Source organism: Lipophrys pholis (assembly GCF_963383615.2).
Source record: "Lipophrys pholis genome assembly, chromosome: 4".
NCBI classification, from domain to species: Eukaryota; Metazoa; Chordata; class Actinopteri; order Blenniiformes; family Blenniidae; genus Lipophrys; species Lipophrys pholis.
The window spans coordinates 32,683,100-32,709,747 of NC_137637.1; the positions used below are offsets into that span (position 1 = coordinate 32,683,100).

Below are 26,648 nucleotides of genomic sequence, written 5' to 3' on the forward strand. Positions count from 1 at the left end.
AATCACAGGCGGTGGAACAAACTACGCAAACATACATTGTTACTCTGCTCAGGTCGAGTTTCCTCCCATCAGAGCGTCACAATCTGCTACTTTCATTCCTTGTTTTTCTATATATGAGCATGAAATAAGATCGTGTTGCTCCAACCAACCAATCAGAAATCAAACCCTATATAGTGTCATCGGGGGTTTAGCCAATCCCAATCAAGGTAGGCTCCTCCCTTTGACTCCTCCCACAATCAGGCAGCTCTGCTCTGGCACATGGCACCACGAGAGGAAGTACGTCCTCATCTTCCCAAGATGGACATGTGTGGGCGGAGCCAGTCCAGCTCACACAGACACAGCAGATTCTGGATGCAGCTCCTATGATCCAATATTCAGATGGAGGAAAATCAAGGAAAAGCCCAATTTGGGGCATAAAAGCTTTGAATAAAATGTTTTTAGACCAATGACACCCAGGTGAAAGTGTTGAAAAGCTGGACAATATGACCCCTTTAATTCAGAAATCAGAAAACTTGTCATTGCCATAAAACACAGACACTTTGTTGGTTGGAATGACGCTTCTTGAAGCATCAGGTAAATAGAAAAAAAGAGGAAATTGAGTATAAAATAGTATAAAGACAAATCTTAGATAATTCAACTCCAAGTGTCAAAATCTGTGAATTGACAGTTTGATGTGCTCTGAAACACAGTCGAGCTGTGTTGAGTAACCTCGGCTGCACAAGCACTCGAGTAAATGTACTTTCCACTGCCGTTGTCTGACGGGTAAAACTTCAACTTTGCGCGGAGTTCAGGGACGTTTTGAGGACGACTGCTGTTGTTGTCCTGCTGGATCGACTCTGTGCTCCCAGACCGCAGACCATCAGCGGCCACTGGTCCACCTGCAGTCACAGTTTGGCTGCTCTGGGTTCGAGCGACGACACAACACATTATCAGGTCTGCGTTTCCTGTTAGTGCTGCCCCCTAGGGAGGAGAGCATGTTAATGCCTCCCCCAGATGTCCCCTCCGGGCCCCCTGAGGTCCCTTCAAGCTGCAGACCGAGGACATGAGGAACGCTCACCTGACAACAACATGAAGCTCCTGCACCACTGCTGTGCTCTTAAAGCTGCAGGAAAGACAGAACCGGCTTTTATTGTAGTTGGATGTCTCCTCATTACACAATAACAAGATCTCATACCGAATAAAGGATAAAATATGTTCTTTCATTTTATAGGACACTCTGGTATTTATACAACACTCTCTGGGCCTGATCTCCTGAAGGTTTGTATGCACAAAAGTCCTAACATACCACTGATGACCTGTGGGAGCAGAGCTGAGAACAGTAATACCCCTGATGACCTGTAGGGGCAGTGTGGAACAGGATACCTTATTGTGACTAGAGAAAGATGAAAAGCAGCAAATTATCCCCCCAGATCAAATTGTGAATATTATTAGAGACAAGAATGTTTATTTTATCAGCTTGACCCTGTTTAATCAACAACCTGCACTGCCCCCTACTGGATGTTTTCATCCATAACCAAGCATTCTTTACGTTTATTTTCTGTAGAACTTAGATATGTAAATTTGCGGAGGAATTTATCAAACAGAGGAGGAATCGATGCATCTGACTCCATAAAGTTACTGCTAATCACACCCTGACGTACTAAAAAAACACTGTTAACTTTGCTCTTAAGTAATTTGTCTTAATAGATAAGACCTTTATTTCATAATAAAGGTAAAACATAGCGCTCGGTTCAGCAGGTTTCCAGGTTAAATGAGGCCTCAGTGAAAAGTGTGTTTGTGTATATTTGGCAGGTGTTCCGTCTCCTCTGGTTTTCCTGTCTTTCCCTGGACTTTTTGCACCATTTCAAGCAGTGAAACAATATTTTATGGAGCAGGTGATGGATGGATCTGCTCGGACGATGCAGGGAAGCTGCATTCCTGCACATCCAAAGCAGAGAAACCCAACCAACAAACTTCAGTCAAAAGTGGATCGTTTTCCAGCGTCTGTCTGTCACCGCTCGATTGATGGGGCTGTTTGTCTCCGAGGCCCGGTGCACACAACCCGCCTCACGGTTTCTCTTTCCAACACAGATCCTGCAAGACGCGTCAGGCTGGAAGATAAAACCTCTCAAAGGCAAATAGTTTCTTCATCTGTGTCCGTATCAACTTATCAGCTCCGCGTTCGCTTCATGCCAGCTCCTCTTTTATCACATTCCACAGTAAAGCTGTTAGAGTGACGCAGAGCTCTTCCAGCTGGATGATTTTTGGATTTTAATACGACCTGTATGTTCTCAACTTTGTTTGAAAAAATATAATTTTACCATGTTTTGATTTCTCTTTATAGCCGAGACATGAGAAACACCCCAGTCCTGCATAACACACCGTGACACCGACAGTCTTCAGCCTACAAGCAACACTTCCTGAGTATCAACCTGAACACAACGACTAAATGTTTCCAGGGTTTTGTCATTATGAAGCAGTGGTTTTACTAATAAAACAGTACTGGAGTCACTAGTAGCAATACTTCCATGTTCTATTAATATAGAAGGTCACAGCGTGTGCTTCAACATGTCTTTACTCTCAGCGGAGCCTCTTATTCTGAGTCTCATTAACAATAATAAACAACAAAATAAGTAGCTACTAACCACAAAGAAGCTCAAATATTCCACATGTGAAAACAACTGGAAAGATTAATGGAGACGTGTGTGTGTGTGTGTGTGTGTGTGTGTGTGTGTGTGTGTGTGTGTGTGTGTGTGTGTGTGTGTGTGTGTGTGTGTGTGTGTGTGTGTGTGTGTGTGTGTGTGTGTGTGTGTGTGTGTGTGTGGGAAACTTGCAGTTTAGGAACAGGTGATTATCTGTGTATCCACACAAACTGAGAGGTACACACACCGAGTCCAGATAAGAGGTCCCGGGATGGAGAACAAACAAGAACACACACACACACACACACACACACACACACACACACACACACACACACACACACACACACACACACTGAATCACCTTGTACTGTAGGCTCACTGTAAGCTTTGTGTTTAGTCGACATGTTTTCTCCGAGATGACGATGACGATGATGATGATTCTCTGATGCATTCTAAACTCCAACAAGAAGAACATTTAATCCAGAAGCTGAAGGAAGACCGTCTGATTACAGGTTTGCTCTTATCTGTTATTCAATGCTGTCTGGAAGATTTAAAGTTAATCTGTATTATTCAAGTTCCGGTTCTCATTGTCACTGTTGAAATTACGACTGATTTAAACTTCATTAGTTACTAGTTACTCCCATGAAAAGCAGTAACTGTACTGTGTGAGAATAACGTAACTTTGTTGTTGGTTTTGTTTCCTTCGGTCAGCTGAGCTGTCGGCACTGTGTGAGTCAGTTCAGATGAAGTTACATCAGTTAGTGGAGGAATATGCTTTATAATCTTGATGTTAGTCAAAGAAAATGCTCTATAATCTGGACGTTAGTGGAGGAGGATGCTCTATAATCTAGACATTAGTGGAGGAAGATGCTCTGTAATCTGATGTTAGTGGAGGAAGATGTGCTATGATCTGGATGTTAGTGGAGTAACATGCTCTATAATCTGGATGTTAGTGGAGGAAGATGCTCTATAATCTGGATGTTAGAGGAGGAAGATGCGCTATAATCTGGATGTTAGTGGAGGAAGATGCTCTATAATCTGGATGTTGGTGGAGGAAGATGCTCTATAATCTGGATGTTGGTGGAGGAAGATGCTCTATAATCAGGATGTTGGTGGAGGAGGATGCTCTATAATCTGGATGTTAGAGGGGGAAGATGCTCTATATCCTGGATGTTAGTGGAGGAGGATGCTCTATATCCTGGATGTTAGTGAAGGAAGATGCTCTATAATCTGGATGTTTGCTGGACTTACTTAATTCAGGATCACTGATGAGTGGCGACCATAAGAAACAATACTCAGTAAAGTAACGGAGGATTCCACTGAGGAGATTATACCTGCAGACATGGCTGATGACAGTTTACACTCAGGGTGACTCAGTTCATAAAACAGGTTTTGTTAAACGGTAAAGAAGCAGAAGTTCATGAGGTCTTGATTAGTTCAGGATTGTTGCGTTTGCTGAAACAGTCACGGAAGTAATTTGTTGTCTAAAACAAAGTGTTTCCTCCAATGTGGCTCTGATTTGTCTGTTAACTTTATTTAGGATCAATGTACACAGATAGTCTATCCAACAACATGCAAACATCTTCAACAGACCATCACCCTGTGACACAAAGCCAATTCCAGGTTTCCTGACAGCTGCCTGAGCTCATTACGTCACACTGGAGCCATTGTCTTATTCCACCTTCACTCCGTGGTGAAGTGGAGGGAAACGGTTGTATTTATTTATCCAGCAAGGCTCACGGCACCGTCATGTACAAAGAGCTATTTGACAGGGAACGCTGGACTGAAGTTAAAATGTGTTGTGGGAGCAGAGCGAGCATGACCCTGAGGAACACCTGAACTCAGAGGCCACGCCCACCATGGAGGAGCTGCACCTCGGAGAGGAGGTCGGGAAAGGTGAGTGGATGAGACAACCTCTTCCAGCTGACATTACACAAAGAGCAGGTCACACCTGGACAGGTACTTAGTCCTGTGATTACCAAATTGTGGCCTGCGGCCCCCTGGTGGTCCACAGTGGTATGGCAAGTGGAGTTTGCTATTACTTAAAAAATACTCCAAAAATATTCACAGTAAAATTTTTACAGCCTGCAATGTGGTAACTTTTCTATTCAGACGCCTTGACAGTGTTTCATGTGAAAAACATAATTTTTTTTTGCGTTTTCATTCAAAAAAGTTTCACGTCATTTTGAAAATGATGTCCCTTACACGGAGACGACGCCATGCTGAAAACAATGTAGTTTACCCATTGGGCCAGGAGTGGGCGCTGTTGGTTGTTTTCATAATAAAACCACACACACATATGCAAGCAGAGAAAAAATACGCTATAAACATTAACGATGGAGTTGGATTGTTGTTACGGTGTCTGTCAGGAGAATATGACTTGTAAACAAAGCTGATGATATGTGAAAAGAAAAAGCCTCCCACGGGGGTAAAAAGCATTGCAGTAGAAAAAGAAGCATAAAATAATTTTTTTTAAATTCTAAAAAGCTATTTCTACCAGCGATCAAAAACTGATGTGACTGAAGTGTCTGTCCAGAAGAAAGTGACAATATTGGTTGGTTTGTTTCAATTAAGCATCTGAAAATAAATTCAAGGATCTCCACCTACGCTTTTCAATCTTTAATCATTATGCAGTATTTACTTTTGTGAAAACACATTTTGAGGCAGTGAAGTTGTCCTCCAGTGTGAAGCAGCGCCGGCAGAGACCCTCAGATCCTTTCACTTTTACTATAACGCACGCTTTTTCATTGTTTGACGTACTTTTCCAGTTCCTCCTCCTCCTCCTCCTCCTCCTCGTTCTTATAAACTCATAAAAGAGTAATCTTTTACCAAAATTACATCTCATTTCCCTTCTCCTGTGTGACTAATCATCCGACCAGTGACAGCCATCCCACGACCTCCCGGGGTCGTGACCCTGCGGTTGAGCCTCAGTGACAGCTGACAGATATTTGACCCTGTGGAGGAAGATTTCTGACTGTGTGTGTGTGTGTGTGTGTGTGTGTGTGTGTGTGTGTGTGTGTGTGTGTGTGTGTGTGTGTGTGTGTGTGTGTGTGTGTGTGTGTGTGTGTGTCAGAGGTAAACCAGTCAGTGGAAAGAAGGTTTCATTAACAACCGTCTTCACCTGACCTGATTAAAGTGACGTGTAGATTCTGTTTAATCCGCTTTAATCTCCTCTTTAATGGCTCCAGTTCTATGAATCCACTCACTTCACACCAGATAAATCACTCAATCAATGCATAAATAAATAAATAAATAATAGCTCTAGTTTACAATTTACAGTGAACAAAAAATAGAAACGCAACACTTGCTTTTGCTTTCATGTTTTCCAAATGGAATTAAAATATATAAAGTTTTTTCAACGTACACAAAAGACCTATTCCTCTCAAATATTGTTCATAAATTTACCTGAGACCAAATTTACACCAAAACGGATATGTCCCCCTCTATGTCTAAAAAAATAAATCTTCATTGACACAGACCTGCAGACCCACCTGGTTCAGAGCTGCTATGAGCAGTCAAACCTGTAGGGGGCAGTGTAACAAGAAGCATGAAGCCACGATAGCCAATCAGAATTCTGGAGAAAAAAAACACGGGTCACGAATTGTTTAATAAATCACCGCCTCCCCCCTTTAGATCCAAACAGAGAGAGATTTTCTAAACCTCCGCTGTGGCCGGAGTTTTCAGGAATTGTTGTGACTCGTAGCTGCGTTTATGTGTAAATACTCGGCCCAAAACACAGAGAAATATCACCGTTTTTTTTTTTTTTAAATACCCAGGTACGTGTAAACATGGCCTCAGGCTGACCACAATAAAAATAAAAATAAAAATAAAAGCTCCACCTTTAGTGGTTAGGGTTAGGGTTGTATTTCTCTGAGCTTCACTGTAAACAGAAACTGAAAACACAATGAAAGTTGTTGGTTTTCACTTAAAAACAAAGTCGTGTCAACAAGACCTGAGAAAAAAGCTCTGCATTGATGTTGCCAAGTAACTCGTAACTTTATATATTTCTTTATTTTTTTTTACTGCTCCATTACTGTCGCATGACATTGCCGCCACATTTTCACCAAAACGGACATAAAAACACTTTAAGAGTTTTCCTCTTGACCAGTTGAGCTCAGAGGCTTTCAGTCGCTCAAGTCGTCCACACAACGAGCTGCATGAGGTGGACCCACGTTACCTTCAGGACAAAACCTCAAGGTTAAAGAGAAGCTTTTATTTTGGGAACAGAAACACGCTTGTTTCCACCGTCCTGGCCTGTATTGTGTGTTTGGAGCCATTTAACACATTGTAAAGTGAAGTCCTGCAATCACAGCAGCTCTGCTGAGTCCGGCTCTCGTCCCGTCGTCTGCTCGCAGCTGAGGTTGTGTTGGACTCAGAGACAAGGTTTGGTTTACGAGCTGCATCATTTGGACGCGAGCTCCAGTTCAAACTCTGCGGTTTGGACGAGTCGACGCGAGGAAACAGTTAAGTGTGAACTAACATGTGGATTCTTTTACGTTCCACCACATTTTCCACAAACTTCCACCAGTTGAGCATCTAAACGTCACTGAACATGTTCAATCCTCTCAGGACTCCAGTTAAATCCAGGCTGCCTGGATTTACTCGTTAAAAAGAATCAATAAGTGAGATGTTTTGCTCCTTTTTCCAGGAATGGTTGAACTTTGAGTATCTGTGGGGTCTTTAGTGTCACTGTGTGCTTTTGTTCTGAAAAGGTCTTGTTAGTAATGTGAGTTTGACTCTGGTACTGCAGAAGGCCTGAAGGTCACTGAGACGACTTGTCTGTGGACACAAAGCTTCATTTCTCTGCTTCCTGACAGGTTTTTTTTTCTTTCTTGGATCTTATATACAATAGACGTTATGCTGAGGAGAAGTATGCGTGCATTTGAGAGGAAAACCGAGATTAAAGCAGCAGGTGGATGCCTGAGACGTGGTGGAGAAGGAGAGATGTGGTGGAGAAGAGACGTGGTGGAGAAGGAGAGACATGGTGGAGAAGGAGAGACGAGGTGGAGAAGAGATGAGGTGGAGAAGAGATGAGGTGGAGAAGAGACAAGGTCGAGAAGGAGAGACGTGGTGGAGGAGAGACGTGGTGGAGAAGGTGAGACGAGGTGGAGAAGGAGAGACATGGTGGAGAAGGAGAGACGAGGTGGAGAAGAGATGAGGTGGAGAAGAGACAAGGTCGAGAAGGAGAGACGTGGTGGAGGAGAGACGTGGTGGAGAAGGTGAGACGAGGTGGAGAAGGAGAGACATGGTGGAGAAGGAGAGACGTGGTGGAGAAGGAGAGACGAGGTGGAGTCGGGTAGGTGGAGAAGAACGAGTTACACACACAGCGACGGTGTGATTGACAGGCTGGATTCACACGAGATGAAAGCAATAAAACTCTGTGGTTTAGAGATTAAAGAGAAATGGAGACCACATGTTCATCTGCTGTATGAGAGCCGGGCAGAACAGTGCACTGAGGTGGGGCAGATTGATCCACTAAGGTGGGGCAGATTGATCCACTAAGGTGGGGCAGATCGGTGCAGTGGGTCTGCGCTGGGTCTGGAGCTGCAGTGGGACGTGAGTGACAGCTGGAGCTCCAGCACACGGAGACACTGCGCTTCTTGTTGGCTGCAGATTGGATCCAGATGTTGCCTCTGCTACTGTTCGCGCTGCGACTGAGGCCGGTACTGTTCTGACGGACTTCCTGCAGCTCGGACTGAGTCGCACTGTTAGATTATCTGTCTGCACTGTAAATCCACCGAGGCCTCGCTCATAAAGACAGACTGTGGCCTGCAGATCCTGCAGATCCAGTCGGACAATGAATCCCTGTGTGACGTTACGTCACACTTTCAGCAGCAAGGTGGGATTATTACAACGAGTTTAGCAATTTATGAAGGTAGTTAAATTACTGAAGTTAACGTGCTTCTTACTTTTGTCGCAGAGCTGCAGTCTCTCCTTCATAGTTACTGTTTCACTAAACTCTTGTTTTCCTGTCTGAGCAAACTCAGTCCTTCTGACCTTAAAGATTTTACAGTGTAATTCACATTCACATCAATAGTCACTTTTTTTTTTTAAATTAGAAATGCAATTAAAGTTAGTAAAGTTTCAGTATCCTCGTTCTACCTCCTTCATTTTGTCGAAAACATCTGGAGCAGGACAGTTTCTCACTGTCCTCCTCAGGACTAGTGAGTTTTAGCGTCATCTGAACCTGCTGTATCAGCAGTTACTATTTCACCAAACTTCTCTTCAGTAAGGAGGAGTTTTATTAAATCAGTCCTCCCAACAATGACATGACATACGTCTCACTGCAAGGAGCATATGGGATTATATATATATATTTATATATATAATATATATACAATATAAAGTTTTCCTGCAAACTGTATTCAGCAGTTTGTGACCTTCTTTGTGTGAAAAAAAAAAAAGTAGAACTGCAAATTAATTATGTTAAAGTTTATGACCTGGATGAGATTAAAACTGCCTCCATAATGTAAATAGTATATGTGAAAGCAGGTCCCAGTGTGTGTGTGTGTGTGTGTGTGTGTGTGTGTGTGTGTGTGTGTGTGTGTGTGTCCTGCACTGAGCTTCACCTCCAGTCAACCAGTGTGAGCCCAAAGTTTTCCTCACTTCTCTTTCCACTCTCACTCATTCACTCAGCCGCTCACACATTCACCCTCTCTCTGTTCACATCAGCATTAACGTCTCAGACATTTCATTCTGTCTGCTTCCCACTATGGTTTCACCACATTTCATAGTTCAGACACTCACAGCAGCACAATAAAAATCTTATTAAAGCTGTATCACTAAAGTTTTCACGAGTCTCAACCTCTTTTGACCAACAAATAAACATATAAATGCAAAAAAAGCTGCAAAAAAATTACGATTTTTAAAGATTTCTATCAATATACAGATTGTATCCTCAATGTTTACTTACTTAATTACTTGTTAGATTGCATGCATTGACTATTTCCCTAGGCTGAGGTGAGATGTGCACTAAAGAGCTGAACAGCTTCATGAAACATTTAAAAACCAAGACAAGAAGCAAATATTCACATTTTGACGAGCAAAGTTCAAAGTGTTTCTTTAAGTTTGTTCTGAATGTGTTGGTGTGTAATTTCTTTATATGTATTTCTTTATATCTTTGTCCAATGGAAGACGAATCAATCAGGTAATGTTGTTCAACTAATAATTTCTTCTAAATGTGTCTTAATAGTTTGTGATAACTGCTCTTCATACAGCCGCTCTGCTGCACAGTCAAACTCATTCTGCAGTAGTTCGTCCATTAATAATGGTCACATGTGTTCATATGAGTTTATTTGTGTTTCTAAAATTAGCCTGACACTTCTCCGTCACAGGAGCACAGATGCCCCCTCCAGGCTTCCTCCTGCCGGACCCCTCTCTGCTGTACCCCCCTCCTCCTCTGTCCCCCGACCCCGGGAACCCGCTCACTCACCTGGGCACGCTGCTGTCTGGACACGACGCACCGAGGAGCGGCGGCTGGGGCAGGTAGGACCTCCGCAAAGACACGTCCCAAACACACACGGTGTCACACACGGCGTCCCGGGGCAGGAGGGGTGAAGACGGGGTTCCTCTGGAGGTTATACCAGCCGCTGCAGCCTCGCCGGCCTGTGAGGAATGAGCGCTTGGACGTGAAAATGCGTTGAGGACGGAGGGATCGCGGCTCGTCTCGGTCGCTCCGTGACCTTCTCTCGGTGGAATGAGGTGGTGGAGGGATGGAGGGAAGCATTAAAACGCCGGGAGGAGAAGTATTTGCAGAGGAGACCCCACCCCCATGTCTTTGTAACATGAACAAGGGGGAGAGTTTGGAGAGTTTGGTGCGGCGGAGCGCACGGCGCGCGCCGTGACGCACAGCAGGGGCTTCAGCCAAGAGGCTCCAGCTTCTTCTCAACAACCCATCACCGTTTCCAAGAACTGAGAATTACATGTTACTATATTACCTCCACACTGGCAGTTACAGTTACTGAAGTTCCTGTCTCACTGAGTCCATGTCAGTCCTGTTACTGTCTCATCTAACTCCTGTTTACTACCGACACACTGTTCATTTCTAACAACCTTGATGACTAAAAGAGACGTTTCTTTTCCACCAAATCAAGTTTAACTGGAGCCTCATAACACGTTTAACCTTTAAAATAAGACTAACACAGTGTATAAAGTCCCATATATAGTTTTGACATATGAACATAAACTTTGTATTTTGCTGCATTTAGAACTTTCAATTACAATTTAGGGTGCTAAAGCTGTTTTTATACCTGATTCTAGATTTCTCAACCTTCTTTTAGACCGTTTTTATTTTATTTTACCTGTTTTAACCATTTTGACTCTTTTTTTTAAGCAGTTTATTAGTTTGGGGGGTTTTCCCCCTAATTTTGAAAAGTCCTTTTTAGCCCATTTTTGCATGAATAACATTAAAATAGCAAACAAATTTTTATTTAGGTATAATTTTGTGAAAAGTTCATGGAGCCCAGGGGGGCAAAGAGCCAAATGTGGCTCCAGAGCCACAGGTTGCACAACCAAGATGGGAAAATATGGAAAAAGGAATTTAAACTATGTATGAATAGTTTAGTTAGTTTAGTTCAAATGATGATTAAGTATTAAAGGTTAATCCATGCTGGTGGAGTTTGGTGGAGCCGGTTGGTAAAACAGACCTCATGCAGCAGAAATTGCTCGGTGAACCTGTCGACCTGTGAGGGCGGCGACTCTACATGTGTCTGATCAGATGGAGGCAACAACAATTACCAAGCTGGACAAACCTTTTTTTTCATTCTGTAACCTAAACCCAGCAAGTGTGAAGACAAATGAAATGCAATCTGCCAAACTGGTTCAACTCTCTAGGTGCACAAGATTTACCGGCACTTTCTAATCCACTTGATCCTCCAGATCCAGCAGGCGAGTCCTGGTGGTGACTCTGGTCCCACATGTGTGAAGTCAGGATTCCATACAGAGACATTTACACTCAACAATTCGTGTTTAAAAACGGCAACCTGGGAAGCTCAGTGCATGATGCTGCCTCCGCCATGCTTCACCATGGCAATGGAGGTATTTGGTGCAGTAACAGCTTGTTTGAGGAGCTGGCGACTCTACAAAGACTGTGAGAATTCCCTCTGTGTGTTAGACCTGCGTGTAATGATATTTGCTGAAAGTCAGCCCAGAAAAAAAACCAAAACGTACTTTTTTCATGGACAAAATCTATCAAACCCACAAGATGTGAAATAATCTACATAAAAGCAGAATTAATTCTTAATTATTGACTTCAAACATAAAGACACAAAGATGTGAACATTCATTCACTCTGTAGTAACTTATATTGTTGAAGTACTACTCTTCAACAATATAAGTTACTACAGAGTGAAGTGGGCGAATTACGAGGTTACGATTTTACAACAGTTGTGCCGGTAACAGATTACTCCCAATGATTAGATTAGATGTTTGGAAAAGTATTTACTGGAAAATATAATAAGTTGCATGTTTTGCTTTGGTTTATTTTTCCAGAGCTGGAAAGAGGACACACATTTTGTACACAATTACAACTCCTGTTGTTTATCGGAACTTGATTGCAAGGAAAGTGTACTATTGCAAAAAAAAAAAAAAGTACTTAAGTAAAAGTAAACATTTAGTTATCTTTTGAAACTACTCAAAGTATCTGTTAAAAAGACTCAACCTTTAAATGTGCAAATGTAAATGGTTTAACAGTCATTCACAGTAGACTGCAGGTTTCTGTTGTGAGTATAAATGTAATTAAAAACTTCAAACCACCCTGAATAATTATACTTTATAGAGGCCAGTGGATTAAGATTTATATTTAATCCACTGCCTGCTTTTAAAAGTAACTAATAGGTTTTAAAAAGAGTATATTCATTGTGACAGTACTTGTACTTGAGCACAAAGTTCCAGTACTCCCTGTCCCTCTGGTGTAATCCCATTACTGTAACTTGTCATTAAGGTAGAAACACAATGTTCCAGCGTGAGGGAGTACTTTGTTTTCAGGCAGCGATCAAGCAGCTTTTCTTTCATGAGTATTTACGAGCGTCACACCTGTTGAGTCGCACTCACTACCAAACCAAATAGTAGTTATTATAACTCCCTGCGAGCAGAGCAGCTTCTGGAGAAGAAGATGTACTTTTTTGGAGGTGAAAGTGCACTTCTCCTCCTCCTCTTCCTCCTCTTCTTCCTCCTCCTCCTCCTCCTCAGTCCAGTCTGTGTTCCCCCCGTGAAATACCAGAAGGTTTGAACTGCTAACACACTGACCTTAGACCTCTGAGGAGGGGAAGGTCTAATTTAGACGACTGCTGGCACCCTGGTGACTGACCACACATGACACACACACACACACACACACACATACACACACACACACACACATTGAACTCTGAGCTGTGTGCTGAGGTGTCTCAGGGATCTCCTCCAGAGATGAAAACACTTCGTCTCCAGCTGAGCGGGTCGACTTCCCCCCTCTAATAAAGACCGCTCTGCTCTGACCTCCATACGTGTGACAGCATGTGTGAGGTCACGGATGACATAACAGATCATGTGACTTCTGCAAGTACGTAGAAACACTGAGAAAACCACCGCTTGATTTCATACAGATGGAAGTTTGTGTGAGATTAAGTGTGTAAAGCAACTTTACACCTTCATATGGAAAACTCCAAAACTCTGTGGATGGATGGATGGACGGATGGACGGACGGACGGACGGATGGACGGATGGACGGATGGACGGATGGACGGATGGATGGATGGATGGATGGATGGATGGATGGATGGACGGACGGATGGACGGACGGACGGACGGACAGACAGTAATGGATGGATGGATGGATGGATGGATGGACGGACGGACGGATGGACGGACGGACAGACAGTAATGGATGGATGGATGGATGGATGGAGGGATGGATGGAATGACGGATAGACGGACGGACAATAATGGATGGATGCATGGATGAATGGACGGACGGACGGACGGACAGACAGTAATGGATGGATGGATGGATGGATGGATGGATGGATGGATGGATGGATGGATAGATGGATGGATGAATGGATGGATGGATGGATGGAATGACAGATGGACGGACGGACGGACGGACAATAATGGATGGATGCATGGATGGATGGATGGATGTATGGATGGATGGATGGATGTTACCACCATGTCTCTGTTAAATCAGTTATGTGTGTTATTGTGTTTTGTATCAGATCCTGTACATCCTAATCTCTGTGGTTATAAAATGCAGCAGTACCCCTGAAACCACGTCCAGTAAAAAACATCAACACTCTCTCACTCCCGCAGATCGTTGTATTAACAGTCATGTTGTTTCTCGCTGTCCTTCCTCAGACTTCATTACAAGTTAGATTCCCGTCTCCGGGCCCCCGGGGTCGTAGCTCTGCGTCCGGCTTGTCGTTACATAATCAGAGCGGCGATCAGGTGACTGACAGCTCTGTTCCCCACTCAGGAGGCTGGATGCAGGTTTTCAGGACTGTCAGGTTCAGGGAACCGCCAGGGAACCAGGAAGTGAACCCCACGCAGACCAGACCGTCCTCATCCTGCACGCCAAGGTCGCTCAGAAGTCCTACGGCAACGAGAAAAGGTGCGAACATCAGATTATAGAGCATCTTCCTCCCTCTAACATCCAGATTATAGAGCAGCTTCATCCTCTGACATCCAGATTATAGAGCATCTTCTTCCACTAACATACGTACATATTATAGAGCATCTTCCTCCCTCTGACATCCAGATTATAGAGCAGCTTCATCCTCTGACTTCCAGATTATAGAGCATCTTCCTCCTAATTTTCCGTCCCTTGGACTCACCATCTATTTACAGCTAAACAGTGAAGAATTCATCTTGTTCAGAAAGAGTATTCTACACCTAAAGATCCCATTTTACAGAAGAAATTGAACAAACCAGAAGATTGATGGATTAGTTCCCCTGTTGTGTGTCACCGGCAGGTTCTTCTGCCCTCCTCCGTGTGTTTACATCAGCGGCCATGGATGGAGAGTCATGCAGAACCATTTGAAAGGTGAAGAAACAAACGTTTTGTGAACTTTAATATAAACGTATGAATCCTAAACCTGGTCCTTGTCCTCCGTCCCCCAGCGGCCGGCTACGGAGACTCGGTGTATCAGGTGTGTGGCTACATGTGTCTGGACAGCTCCAGCCAGTCGCAGACGGACACTTTCAAACTGGTGTTCGACGAGCAGCCAAATTCCAGCGTGAGTGGAGCTTCTCTCCTCCTCCGTCACTCAAACTCCTGCAATGACAGACGCCTCCAATTTTCTGAACTTTACTCTGAATTATCCCCCGAATTCCTCCGAAGCCGGCAGGTGTTCAGTGGCGAGTGACGAGTGGCGACGTGGCTCCACCTGCACACGTGTTTTTGTCTCTGAAGTTTGGAGACTTTATTGTGTTTTTCCAACATTTTTGATCAAAGAAACTATTTGATAGGAGAGTTCATCCATCCGACCAGCAATGTTCTGTTTCTCTCACGTCAATCCAGCTTTGTTGATAACTTGATGCTCTTGCACGCCGTAGCGTCTGTTTACACTAACCCTCTCAAATTTGTTTAAATCTTCATGATGGTGACTCAGATTATCATGTTATTCTGACGACTGTGGCTCCGGTGGTGGAGCAGGTAGGACGTCTTAGACTCCTGAAGTTCCAACCAATAAATCATTCGAAGGTCAACTAAGAGATAATATCAAATTTGAATGTAGTAAAACTGAATAGAAAAAGAAATAGAGTAAAACATAAAAAAAAGGGAATTCTTAATGGAATTTTAAAGACATCAGATATTAGTGAAAATTGCTAAAAAGACAAAAGAAAGGTGAAGCTGGTGCTAAACATCAAATAAAATAGAATATTCAACACAAAAATGGAATAAATAGATAGATAGAGCTTTATTGTCATTCATACATCGACACTAAAGGCAAAATGTTTATGCAAAAGTCTCAACTTTGGCTTTAAAGTGCCATAAAAATAAGAACAATAAAAACAAATTAAAACTTGTTATTGGTCATTTATTGAACTCCAAGTTGCTTTACGGACCCGTTTACATGTTTCAAGACAAAACGCTTCGTTTTTAGAATCCGGTGACGGTTTACTCGGAAACAGCAGAAATGCAAAAAAAATGCAGTTTTCATGTTGGGCCACTAGTGGGTGCTGTTGTTGTTGTTTTTTACTTTCCCTGATGAGATTCTGAGCTCAGACCTTCAGTCTGTTGTCTGTTGCTCTCTGTCTGTGTTTACCCAGACCAAAGCGTCCGATCTTTTATTACAGGCCTTTGTCGGTTGTACAAACAGTCAGAGGAGCTGCGGCGCTGGAAACACTCGCCGTGTGTTCTTTGGCCTCCGGCTCAGCGAGAGGAAACAGAAACACCTTCCGTCATCCTGATCCGCTCTGTCCCTCTCCTCTCCTCTCGTCCCTGCAGCTGTTTGCTTGTGCCAAGTCGCTGTTCATCTCCGACCAGGACAAGAGGAAACACTTCTGCCTGCTGCTGCGACTCTTCCTGGGGAACAGACAGGAAGTGGGTTCGTTCCAGAGCAGGATGATCAAAGTCATCTCCAAACCGTCCCAGAAGAGGCAGTCCATGAAGAACGCCGACCGTGAGCCGCTCTGTCACACACGATGCAATGTCACCATGACAACTTCATTTCAATTACATTCAAAAACACACTTTAAAAGTACCTGCAGTGTGTTTTAGATTGAGTTATTAGTATCTGTTTGATGGTGATGTCGGATTAAAGCAAAAAAATTTAATGTAAGACGATAAAAACTGGTGAAGTAGCGTTAAGGAACTATGCAGTGGAAGTAAATTGTATCGTAGCCTGAAGTAAAAGTAATCAAGTACACCAGAGGAGGGTGAATCTCTCTATCCCTACTGGAAATCTCATTAATATGATCATTTCATTATTTTATCATTTTCTCCAGAACATTTAGAAAATGAAGTCCATTTACACAGAAATGGCAGAAACAATTAAAAATGATGTAGTTTCATGCTTGGCCACTAGTGGGTGCTTGAGGTTGTTTGATTGTTTTTGCCTACTTGTGCATGAAAGTTTGGCAGGTTCACGTGAAAATAGGGCCTGAAGATAGAATTAACCAAATATATATATATATATATATATATAATTTTTTTTTTATTTATTTTTTTTTTCAATAATTTTAACAGATCAGATCACTGACGGCAGATGGTTTCAGTTTTAAATCGAAAAAAGGTTTGAAGTGGACAGAGTGTGTTTCCACTGCTCGTCCTCGTAACACTTCTGCTTCAAAGCTGAAAATTCCTGAAAATGTTTCTTCTAAGAACGGAGAGTGAATTTTACGCTTCGGTCCTAAAACTCCTCGGAGTCGTCAGCCGGATGAGTGACGGCTGGTTCCTACATGTCACGACCCTCTGAGCGGAGAGGTCACTGCAGGTCACCGCTTAGTTCACTTCACCATTAAAAGTCACACTCACACCTAGGGGAGACGTCGCGCCCGGCTCAGGTGACGGCGGGTTTTACTCAGATTACTTTCAAAAAGTAATCTGCTCCTCACATCTGCAGAAAAACTGTGATTACTTAAAGCTCTGAACTTGTTGAAATAGATTTAAAAGGTTTCCATAATGTGATTGACACAAATGAATCATTTCTATGAAACTCCATAACTTATTTTTATTTAATTATAATTTTATCCTGTATTTACAGTATTACAAAATCCATTTAAAGGCAAAAAAACACAAAAAATGTGAGCATTGTGGGTTTCATAAGTTGATTTTTCTCTCTATAAATGCATTGAGGTGACTGTTATATTTCACATTATATAAATAAAATTGAATTTAATGTAAAAATTCTTGTTTAGAGAAACATATTTACCTCTTGTCGTAGAATAATACCAATAAATCAAATGTATACTCGCAGTGGAAGTACTTGGACACATTGTGGCCCAATGGTAAAGGTAATTAGATTCATAATTGTAAAAATTGTACAAAAGTCCTCCAGTAACTTTCATTCCGGCTCCACATACGTCTTTGTACTTTACTTGAGACAAAGCCGGGCTGAAAGGCTCCAAAATAAAAGAGGGGCCACGGTGCAAATCCGGACAAACAGAGCAAAAGTCAACAGAGAAAACAAGCAGACCCCAGAGTTAGTAGTCAAAACAAACAAAAGCTAAACACAAACTTCCGTAAGGAAAAGAACGATTGGTGAGGAGAGCGAGAGACGAGTAACGCAGGTCAGAAAAACAGGTAGAGACACAGAGAGCGGTGAGAAACATGTCAGACAGACACAAAATAAATAGAAATATGACGAAGAGTGCAGTTAGATTCACTCTACAACAACACAGGAGTGAATTAGTCTTTATGTCAGTCGCTCATTCAGCTCACCTGACGTTACATCAGTCATTAAGAGGAAGATGCTCTATAATTACATGATACTATCAAGTTATTTCTTGTAATTTTCATGTAGTAATGTTACATTTTGAGCCCCGTGGCTGTTTCCCTCCTAAACAATGTACTTCCTGTTACGACCATTAAAAAGCATGTAACCAGTTATTATTGGATTTTAAAGCCTTTAGCTTTGGACAAGTTTTCCATATTTACAGAAATGTCAAAAATGTTACAACCCCCCCCCCCCCCCCCCCACCACTGTCCCTCCTGGTGTGTTTTTACTGTGTTTTCACTGTGTGTGCGTGTGTTTGTGTGTTTCAGTGTGTATCTCGTCCTGCTCCAGAGTGGCTCTGTTCAACCGTCTGCGCTCTCAGACGGTCAGCACTCGTTACCTGTCGGTGGAGGGAGGAGCCTTCGTCGCCAGCGCCAGGCAGTGGACGGCCTTCACCATCACCATGGGTAAACCAGGCGCAGATTGGTGGAAAACAAGTCCGAATACCTCACATAAATGCATATTTAAGGTATAAGGTGAAAGTATATATAAAACCAGAATTCATGGGGGAAGTAAGTACTTCACTGTACCTGGCAAAAAAAATAAATAAAAAAATACAGTCATGGAAGGAAATCTTGAGCCTCAGACAGAGATACCTCCATACACACACACACACACACACACACACACGCACACACACACACACACACACACACACACACACACACACACACACACACACACGCACACACAGCTCCTCTCTCACCACCAGGCCACCCTGCATAAATACGGTGCCTGTGTGAGTGAATATTCAGCAGTGTTTCCCCCCCAGGTGTGTGTGTGTGTGTGTGTGTGTGTGTGTGTGTGTGTGTGTGTGTGTGTGTGTGTGTGTGTGTGTGTGTGGAGGACCCGTCTGAAGCTCCGTCAGGTTATTTGTACAGCATGGAGCTCGGCGTGTGTGGACCTCCCGGCTCCAAACCCAAACCACAGTCTTCCATCCATCAGCATCTTTCTCCGTACTGTCACCGTTTAACCCCTCGCTGCCTGGAGTCGGCCACCATCTTCTCAAAAATATTCTGCTTTTAAACAGGCAGTAGAGAACACTCAAGAAACCCCAATATACAGTAGTAGTGATTTCACTCTAAACACATCTGAACTTATAATTGTGCTTTTTAAGCTGAACTGTGTTTGTTTTTGGTAAAACTGAAATGCATGAAGGCGCTTAAGTCATGTTGTAGATGTATTTTATGAAAAGTTGCCCTCTGTTAATCTTTTTAGTAGTCATTGGAGTCCTGTATGTCCTCATGAAATATGAATAACTTTCTACCAAATCATCCCATTTTGTTAGACTCGCTTGTCTCCTTCATAGTTAGTTACAATAATAAGAATAATAAGAAAAAGAATAATAAGAATACTTGACCTATTTGCTGTTTTCAGTTTTTCCATGTTTTACAATATTAATAATAATGATAAATTATTAACATAATAATAATAATATATTCTTCTTATTCTTATTCTTATTCTTATTCTTATTCTTATTCTTATTCTTATTCTTATTCTTATTCTTATTCTTATTCTTATTATACATTTAATTTGGAGGTGCCCTTAAGGTCACCCAGGGTCACCTTACAGAGAATAAGAGCATATCCTCCTCCTTCAGTACACTGATGCAGGGAAAGCGTCTCCGTCTCCATGGTAACCAGCAAGTTTTAGTAAGGGTATGAAACAACAGTGCAACTCCACATGTTTGACCTGTGTGTGTGTGTGTGTGTGTGTGTGTGTGTGTGTGTGTGTGTGTGTGTGTGTGTGTGTGTGTGTGTGTGTGTGTGTGTGTGTGTGTGTGTGTGTGTGTGTGTGTGTGTGTGTGTGTGTGTGTGTGTGTGTGTGTGTGTGTGTGTGTGTGTGTGTGTGCAGTGGAGGATCAGCGTCCCGACCAGGGCGGCTTCGTGCTGAGCGAAGGCTTCATTTGTTACGGCTGTGTGGTCCAGTTAGTGTGTACTGAGTCTGGAGTCGCTCTGCCACCCATGGTAACACACACACACACACAGATTTTATTTTCAAAGTAACTGAGAAACTTTGTTTTTAGGTTTATTTGCTATATAATCTGCATTTCAGCTGAAGTAACATCAGTCAGTGGGAGGAAGATGCTCTAGAGTCTGGATGTTGGGAGCAGCTGAGTTCAGATTAACGAGGCTCCTCCTCCTCCAGTTTCTCTTCACTCAATTTTTCATCAGTTTGTCCACTAATTCTACTCAGATCTCCTCGTGTCTGCATCAACTGGCAGGAAGTGAGAAGACAGAGGAGGAAAACCCTGAAATGACGAGCACGCGGTCCTCACATCGGCTCGTTGTCTCACAGCTCAGGAAATTAAAACAAAAACAACACAAATTTGGGGGGAAATCCTGCTAATTTACGGAGAATCTGTGCTTAAATCCCCGTGACTGTAAACACACACCCTGATGAAGAGTCCTTGAGGGAGACCAAGAAAGCGCGAGGAGAATACAGCAGCAGAAGCTCAGAAGTTTGCAGTTTGTCCTCCCGATGGCGGCACCGCAGGGTGTGTGATGGCGGCTCGGTTCCCGTCTGTCCTGCAGATGTGGCCGTACAGAACCACATGTTACATAACCACCTGTCAGGGCTCCTCTCATCACCCTCCGCCAGTTCTACTTAGACGGACCTGCTGCCTCCACGTTTCGCTGATCAGAGCCTTTCTCCTGCACCTCTGCACCCCTCAAACTGCTGTCATAATACCCCGGCTGGTGAGGGGGGGGGGGGGGGGGGAGCCTCTCGCTGCCCCTCGCTGTGTTTGTGTAGCTGAGGCCTGCTGCTTTTCCAGGCCTGATGAGCCACTCGGCTCTGAGCTTCGGGTTGCGGTGGGCGTTCAGGGACGGTGGTCCGAAGCGTGGAGCTGGATCAGCAGACTTAAATATGAGAATAGAGCATTAAATTATTCTGTGTGCGAGTGAGTGGACTTCGGGATGTGAACCTGCAGACCACCTGGCTCATGTGTGGTGGTTCTTCTTCTTTTTTCATTTGTCAGCACAGTAGGTGTCTTCGTCAGCTTCGTCCAGGCAGCTGTGATAATGGAAGCGGCTGAGGAAGATGCTCTATAGTGTGGATGTTAGGGGCAGCTGGACACCGCGGGGGGTCGGAGAACCTCCAGATGTGAACCGATGTATGTTAGGGCTTCCTGTACGGGTCTCCCGGCGGCATCCTGAGTCATGGCGGCGGGGTCTGGTCTACCCTTCTGGACGCAGTGGGATTTGGGCGTCTTTGGCTGCTGACTGTGCTGTGGGTGTCCCCCTGGGATCGGGCCTGTGGCCGGACCTTCGTGGCGGTCTCTGGTCTGGTGGGGGCCTCCGGGCAGCATGGGTCAATGTTCCCTGAACTTCCCAAATGAGTCCTGTTTGAAAAGACTCCAGTCCTCCATGACTGTTTAGAAAAAGAAGGTCCTCAAACATCTAAAAGGTTTCGATGTCTTCAGGTGATCCGGAAGGTCAACAAGCAGCACGCCATCTTGGATGTGGACGAGCCCGTTTCTCAGCTCCACAAGTGTGCCTTCCAGTTCAGAGACAACCCTCTGGCCTACTTATGTCTGTCCAATGACACCATCATACAGTACCAGGTTTGGACGTCCTCCATAGCATTACTCTAGTCCGTCTCCCCGAAGCATCGTTTCCAGTTACGATTAAACTAAAGAGCGATGAGCCCACTAAACCTTTTAGTAACTCTTTACTCGTCCATGCCTTCGTCCCTGCAGGCCTTGTCCAGCGTCAGGGACCCCAGCAGGGTGGTGCTGAACGACGGGTCCTGCTGGACCATCATCGGGGTGGAAGCAGTGGAGTTCACCTTCAACCTGGGCCTGGCCTGCGTCCAGACGCCCGTCAGCCCGTTCCCTGTTATCACCGGGTTAGAGGTAGGCTTGTAAAAAAAACTTTCCACTGTCTTCACTCAGCTTTTTTTAATGAGACTCCCCGTGGAGCTCACATGAAGAAAATGGCCTTTTTTAAAATTCATTGATGAATAGAGTTTTACTCCACGGATTATACAGCCTTTAGTCACCCCGCAGCCTGCCCTTAGGGTTTTATTGGCATGCCAGTCTGTCGTCTGGACTCCGTTAAGTTCTTTAAAGGTACAGTGTGCATGTTTGAAGTAATGCCATTGTTGTGTGTTTAGTGGCGAAAGTATTCAATTCTCAGTTTTCCTCTACAGTCGTCCCTAAATAAGTTTCATTTATACTCTGAAAATAAACCACAAATCAGACATTAGAATGCTTAAAAGATCATATTCTGAATAAGTCAGGGTTTTTTTTTTTTAAGCGGATTGGTAAGGTCATTGCATGATAACCTCAAAATATAGTAACAAGAAGTACTGGTACATCCTGAAATTGTACCTGTAAAGCATCTCATGAGAAAACCATCCGATAACCTGCCATTGTTCCTCCCATCACTTCAGAATACACAGGAGTTGTTTTGACACTAATATTATTTTGTTAGAGATAACCGAGCTTTAAAGAAACTTTCACCTTAAGCCGGTCAGTTAGAAGCAGCAGGTGGATTTATTGTATTTCTGATACCTGCAGGTCTCAAAGCTTTGTCACCGGGGGAGATATGATACTGTCCAGGAAGGTCCTGATTTCCCTCAACAGGCTCTGGACCTGCAGCAGCACCAGCCACCCCCTCTGAAGCTGCTGCTCTCATCCTGCAGGTGAACGGTGGAGGACACGTCGCCATGCTGGAGATCCACGGGGAAAACTTCAGTCCTCACCTCAAAGTCTGGTTCGGAAACAACGAGGCCGAGACCATGTTCAAGTGAGTCTATATCTAGATCTAGATCTAGATCTAGATATCGATATAATGTCATTTAGTTACTTTCATAATAGTATTTTCATCAAAATATTACTCTTATTCAATTGTATTTTGCCCTGAGCCTTCATGAAGTACCCACTTGATGCTCAGGGCGGCTGTGACTCGGTCTCTACTTCTAACACACGACGTCGTCTTCATAAACTGAATATTTGTCACAGTGAACATTTTGTGTACAAACTGACCCAGAAACACAAAGTGCAGAACTGAACGCAGGCCGAACATGCAGCTTGGGGTTGCAGCCTCACCTGCAGATGTCTGGATCATTTTATTAGTTTGTTTTCTGGGTTCGTCTGATTCTTTGAAAGTGTGGGAGAACCATGACTCACGACCTTCAAGAAAGTCAAACTTTTATTGTTTTGTTTGGATTACAGGTGTCAGTGTTTTCTCACTGTATTTATGAGCTTGTCATGCTGTTTGTTGGCGGAGCAGGGAGACTCCAGGTGTGTGTTTTAGTCCCGTCTGAGTCGGACTGGCAGGAACAGAGAGGCTGGCTGCTCATAAAACCTGACCTAAATATGAACGCTTTACTGCCTTTTCACAGAAATATACAAAGTGGCACCTCAACAGCAGATATTATGTCACGCAGCAAGTTTAACCTCAATTAGATTCCGTTTGACCCACATTTGGAAAGCACTTATTTCTCCAGGAATTTTAATAAAACACCACAGACTTGTTTCCTTTTGGTGTCCTAAATGTTAGAAACACCTTTTATTACAGTCCTGCTCCAGTGTGAGCTGAACGCACGGGGACATTATGTACATTATAACGTCGTTACATCTGTAAAAGGGCAACAGCTGAACTTGAGAACATTTTAGATTTTAGATGAAGCGCACTACATCACTCTGTGTCTGTAAAATACGATTTGTGTTAACGCTGAGCAATACGCTTCAGATTTAGCCTTCATTTACAGATTGTGTAAAAGCATTCATGCTCTACAAATTCTAAATGACAGAATCATTAATATGAAAACAAAATGCAATTAGTCACAATTCACAAAAACTTAGGTTTAACTGAGGTCTCGTTCACACAACGTCATTTTAAGTAAAAAGACATTGATTTTGCAGTTTTGTTTCAGGAAGGTTTTGCGTCACAAAACGCTGGAAATGGCAGAAATGTTGAAAATGATGTAGTTCTGATGTTGGGCCAGTAGTAGGTGCTATTGGTAGTTTTGTTGACAGTGGTGAGTACAGGGACATTTGTATGGACAGATGAGGACGTCAGAATGATATTATGTTGAATAAGGGTGTAAATGGCTTTTCAACCACGAGAGCAGATCCCAAAGCGCGTTTCACCGTGAACCACATTCACCCGTTCACACACACAAATAGAGGCAGCTGCCCTGCAAGATGCTAAATCCATCCAATGGGAGCAGTTTGGAGTTCTGAGAACTTTCAACCTTCCGATTGAGAGACGACCACCGAGCCACAGCCGGCGATACTGTGGGAAGCATTAGGGAAGTGTTGTTGTGGGAACGTGTGTGGAAGTTAAAAAAAAAAAAACTGTGAATATTTACTGCCGGTGTGTGTACCGGCCAAAAGGTGAAAACAGACTTTAGGAATGTGGAAACGTTCTTCTGTTTTATATTTTGCCTCTCCAGGTCGCCCAAATCGCTGGTCTGTGTCGTCCCCGACGTCTCCGCCTTCGGCGACGGCTGGCGCTGCCTGCGCCGCTCCGTCACCGTCCCCCTGGCGCTGCTCCGACTGGACGGCCTCATCTACCGCACCACCTTCAGCTTCACCTACACCCCCGAGCTCCAGCCGCCGCCGCCGCCGTCGATCCGGGGGGGTTCCGGGGGAGGACGGAGGGAGGGAGGGGCGGACAGAGGACCGGAGGAAGACGTCCTGTTAGAAACCATCCATCAGGAGTTCACCAGGGCGAACTTTCACCTCTTCATGCAGAGTTAACCGGAGCGAGGAGTCCAGTCCAGGTTCGTAGCCCAGAAGGGTCGAATGACAAACCCAGAACGTCTCCCTCACTGGGCTGGAGAGCGAAGTTCGTGACTTTAGATATCTCGCTGGAGGTGCTGCAGGTCATTGACCTGAAGTCGGACTTGTTCCAGGTGTTCCTCTGTGGTTTAATGTGCAGGATGTGGAGGTGCAGCTGGGATAAGGAGGCATCGTCAAGGTGAAAGCATTTCTACTTTTTGCCGACGATGTTGTCATTTTAGCACCAGAACCAGACGACCTCCAGCTCCAATGGAAGAGCAGCTTGAACCTTCCACACATGGATCCAGAGTTCCGGAGCTCAACCATCAAGCTGCTCCTCCACACTGAGACGACACGGTTAAGTTGGTTCATTTGATGAATCATCCTGCAGGGGGCGTCCTACTGGACTTAAACTCTACTGGTTTCTCTGATCTCCATGTTTGAGGGATGGACGAACACAGAAGTCACAATATAACAACGAATAACCTTCACTGTGTCGTTCACATTCTTGTTGTGTGTTTTGCATTCTGATAACTCTGCTGGGCTTCAGTTGAGCCACGATTATGTTTGAAACTGGATCTGAACTGGATGAAGCTGATCTGAAAAGCTGAGGATCTGGTTTGAGACGCTTGTTTGGACTGAAATACACACAAATTTATTCCAAGACCTCCTGAGAGATTCATGTGTTTGGTTTAAATGTTAACATGAACCATATCAATTCCTTTATTCAGAAAAATACACAAGTTTTCAGAAAGTTTCCTGTTGATGTGCTTCACATTCATTCACGGTGATTTTAAGAAGTGAGACTTTTCCTTCTTCCCACTTCCACAGGGAATCTCTTGTTTTTACCACATTAAACAAAGGTTCTTCATTAATTCCAGCTGCATCGATGAAACAGACTTTAGGCGGCAGCAGGAAAACATTTGTTCTTTGCTGGAGTCTTGAAGTCTGATCAGATCAACGTTGGGATGATCTGAACTGAACCGTCACAGCAGAGTTCATGTCGGTTCAACCAAAACCTGCAACATGTGAACCGAACCTGAAACCAGCCGATCCTGCTAATGTGGACCAGAACCAGGGGAAGGTGCCGCCAGCATCTTCAAGTTTCCCCTTTTTTAATTAAATGTCTGGTAATTTGTGATTCTTTATGGGACGTGGCAGAGAATGTGGGAGAGATGCAGCAATAAAAGTGGGATGTTTGTGGTTTGAGGTTCGTTTCTTGCCCTCTGAATTCACAGCTTCTCAACTCTGGGTTCTTTTGAATTCTGGTTCCCATTTTTATTGTTGGTTTTTGTACTAATCTAAGATAAAACTGAACGATTTATAGGGAAATTACGTCTCCTAAGAGTCTTGTACTATTGGACTGGGTTAACCAGAGAGTGGCACGTTTAATCAGAGATCTCAGACTTTTTTTTTTCTCATGATTTGATAAATCTGTTGAAAAATGTCTTCAGAGAGTCGACGACTCCGTCTGCAAACACACTAAATAATCACTTAGCGGAGATCTTAAGCCGCAGAGAGGCAGAGCGTGTGCGTACAGAGTGTCCGTTGACTCTGTGAGGTTAATAAAACTGAACCTCAAAGAGGAAACCGGCTCCTATAGAGCGTGAAGGTTGTTGAAGGAGACAGTGTTTTTCTGGACACGCGATCCGGGAAGCAGCTTTCTGAAGCTGGAGTATAATCTGAGCCTGACGTGTGTGTGTGTGTGTGTGTGTGTGTATGTGTGTTTGTGTGTGAATGGTACTTTGTTACTGTAACTGTAATAATTCACATGTGGAGCAGCTTCTTCCAGATGTTTTCAGTCACTTTATCATCAGAGGTTCAGTCGGGAACTGAAAATATAGAAAACTGAACTTCGGAAAAGTTACATCTGGT

At 43.7% G+C, this 26,648-nt stretch overlaps 2 protein-coding genes across 7 annotated transcripts in view; one reads left to right on the forward strand and one right to left on the reverse strand.

The window, feature by feature from the left end:
- The window catches only part of matn4 (matrilin 4), a 32,684-nt gene extending 22,155 nt beyond the window's left edge, over nt 1-10,529 (reverse strand). For 4 of the 6 annotated variants that reach the window (XM_080461903.1, XM_080461901.1, XM_080461899.1 and 1 more), the window contains exon 1: nt 10,057-10,316. The gene's annotated coding sequence lies outside the window, so the exon portion shown is untranslated. Of the gene's footprint in view, nt 1-10,056 lie in introns of all 6 variants that reach the window. The other 2 variants (XM_080461900.1, XM_080461898.1) reach the window with 2 other exon arrangements.
- On the forward strand, nt 4,465-24,752 carry rbpjl (recombination signal binding protein for immunoglobulin kappa J region-like; the record flags this gene model as incomplete). Its single annotated transcript, XM_080461905.1, has 12 exons — nt 4,465-4,520; nt 9,959-10,109; nt 14,077-14,211; nt 14,573-14,643; nt 14,721-14,836; nt 16,051-16,225; nt 18,310-18,447; nt 19,895-20,007; nt 21,465-21,605; nt 21,741-21,896; nt 22,688-22,791; nt 24,446-24,752. The coding sequence occupies exons 1-12, from the start codon at nt 4,484-4,486 to the stop codon at nt 24,750-24,752; spliced, it is 1,644 nt and encodes a 547-aa protein (XP_080318031.1). The 5' UTR covers nt 4,465-4,483.
- Nucleotides 24,753-26,648: the final 1,896 nt, after the last annotated feature.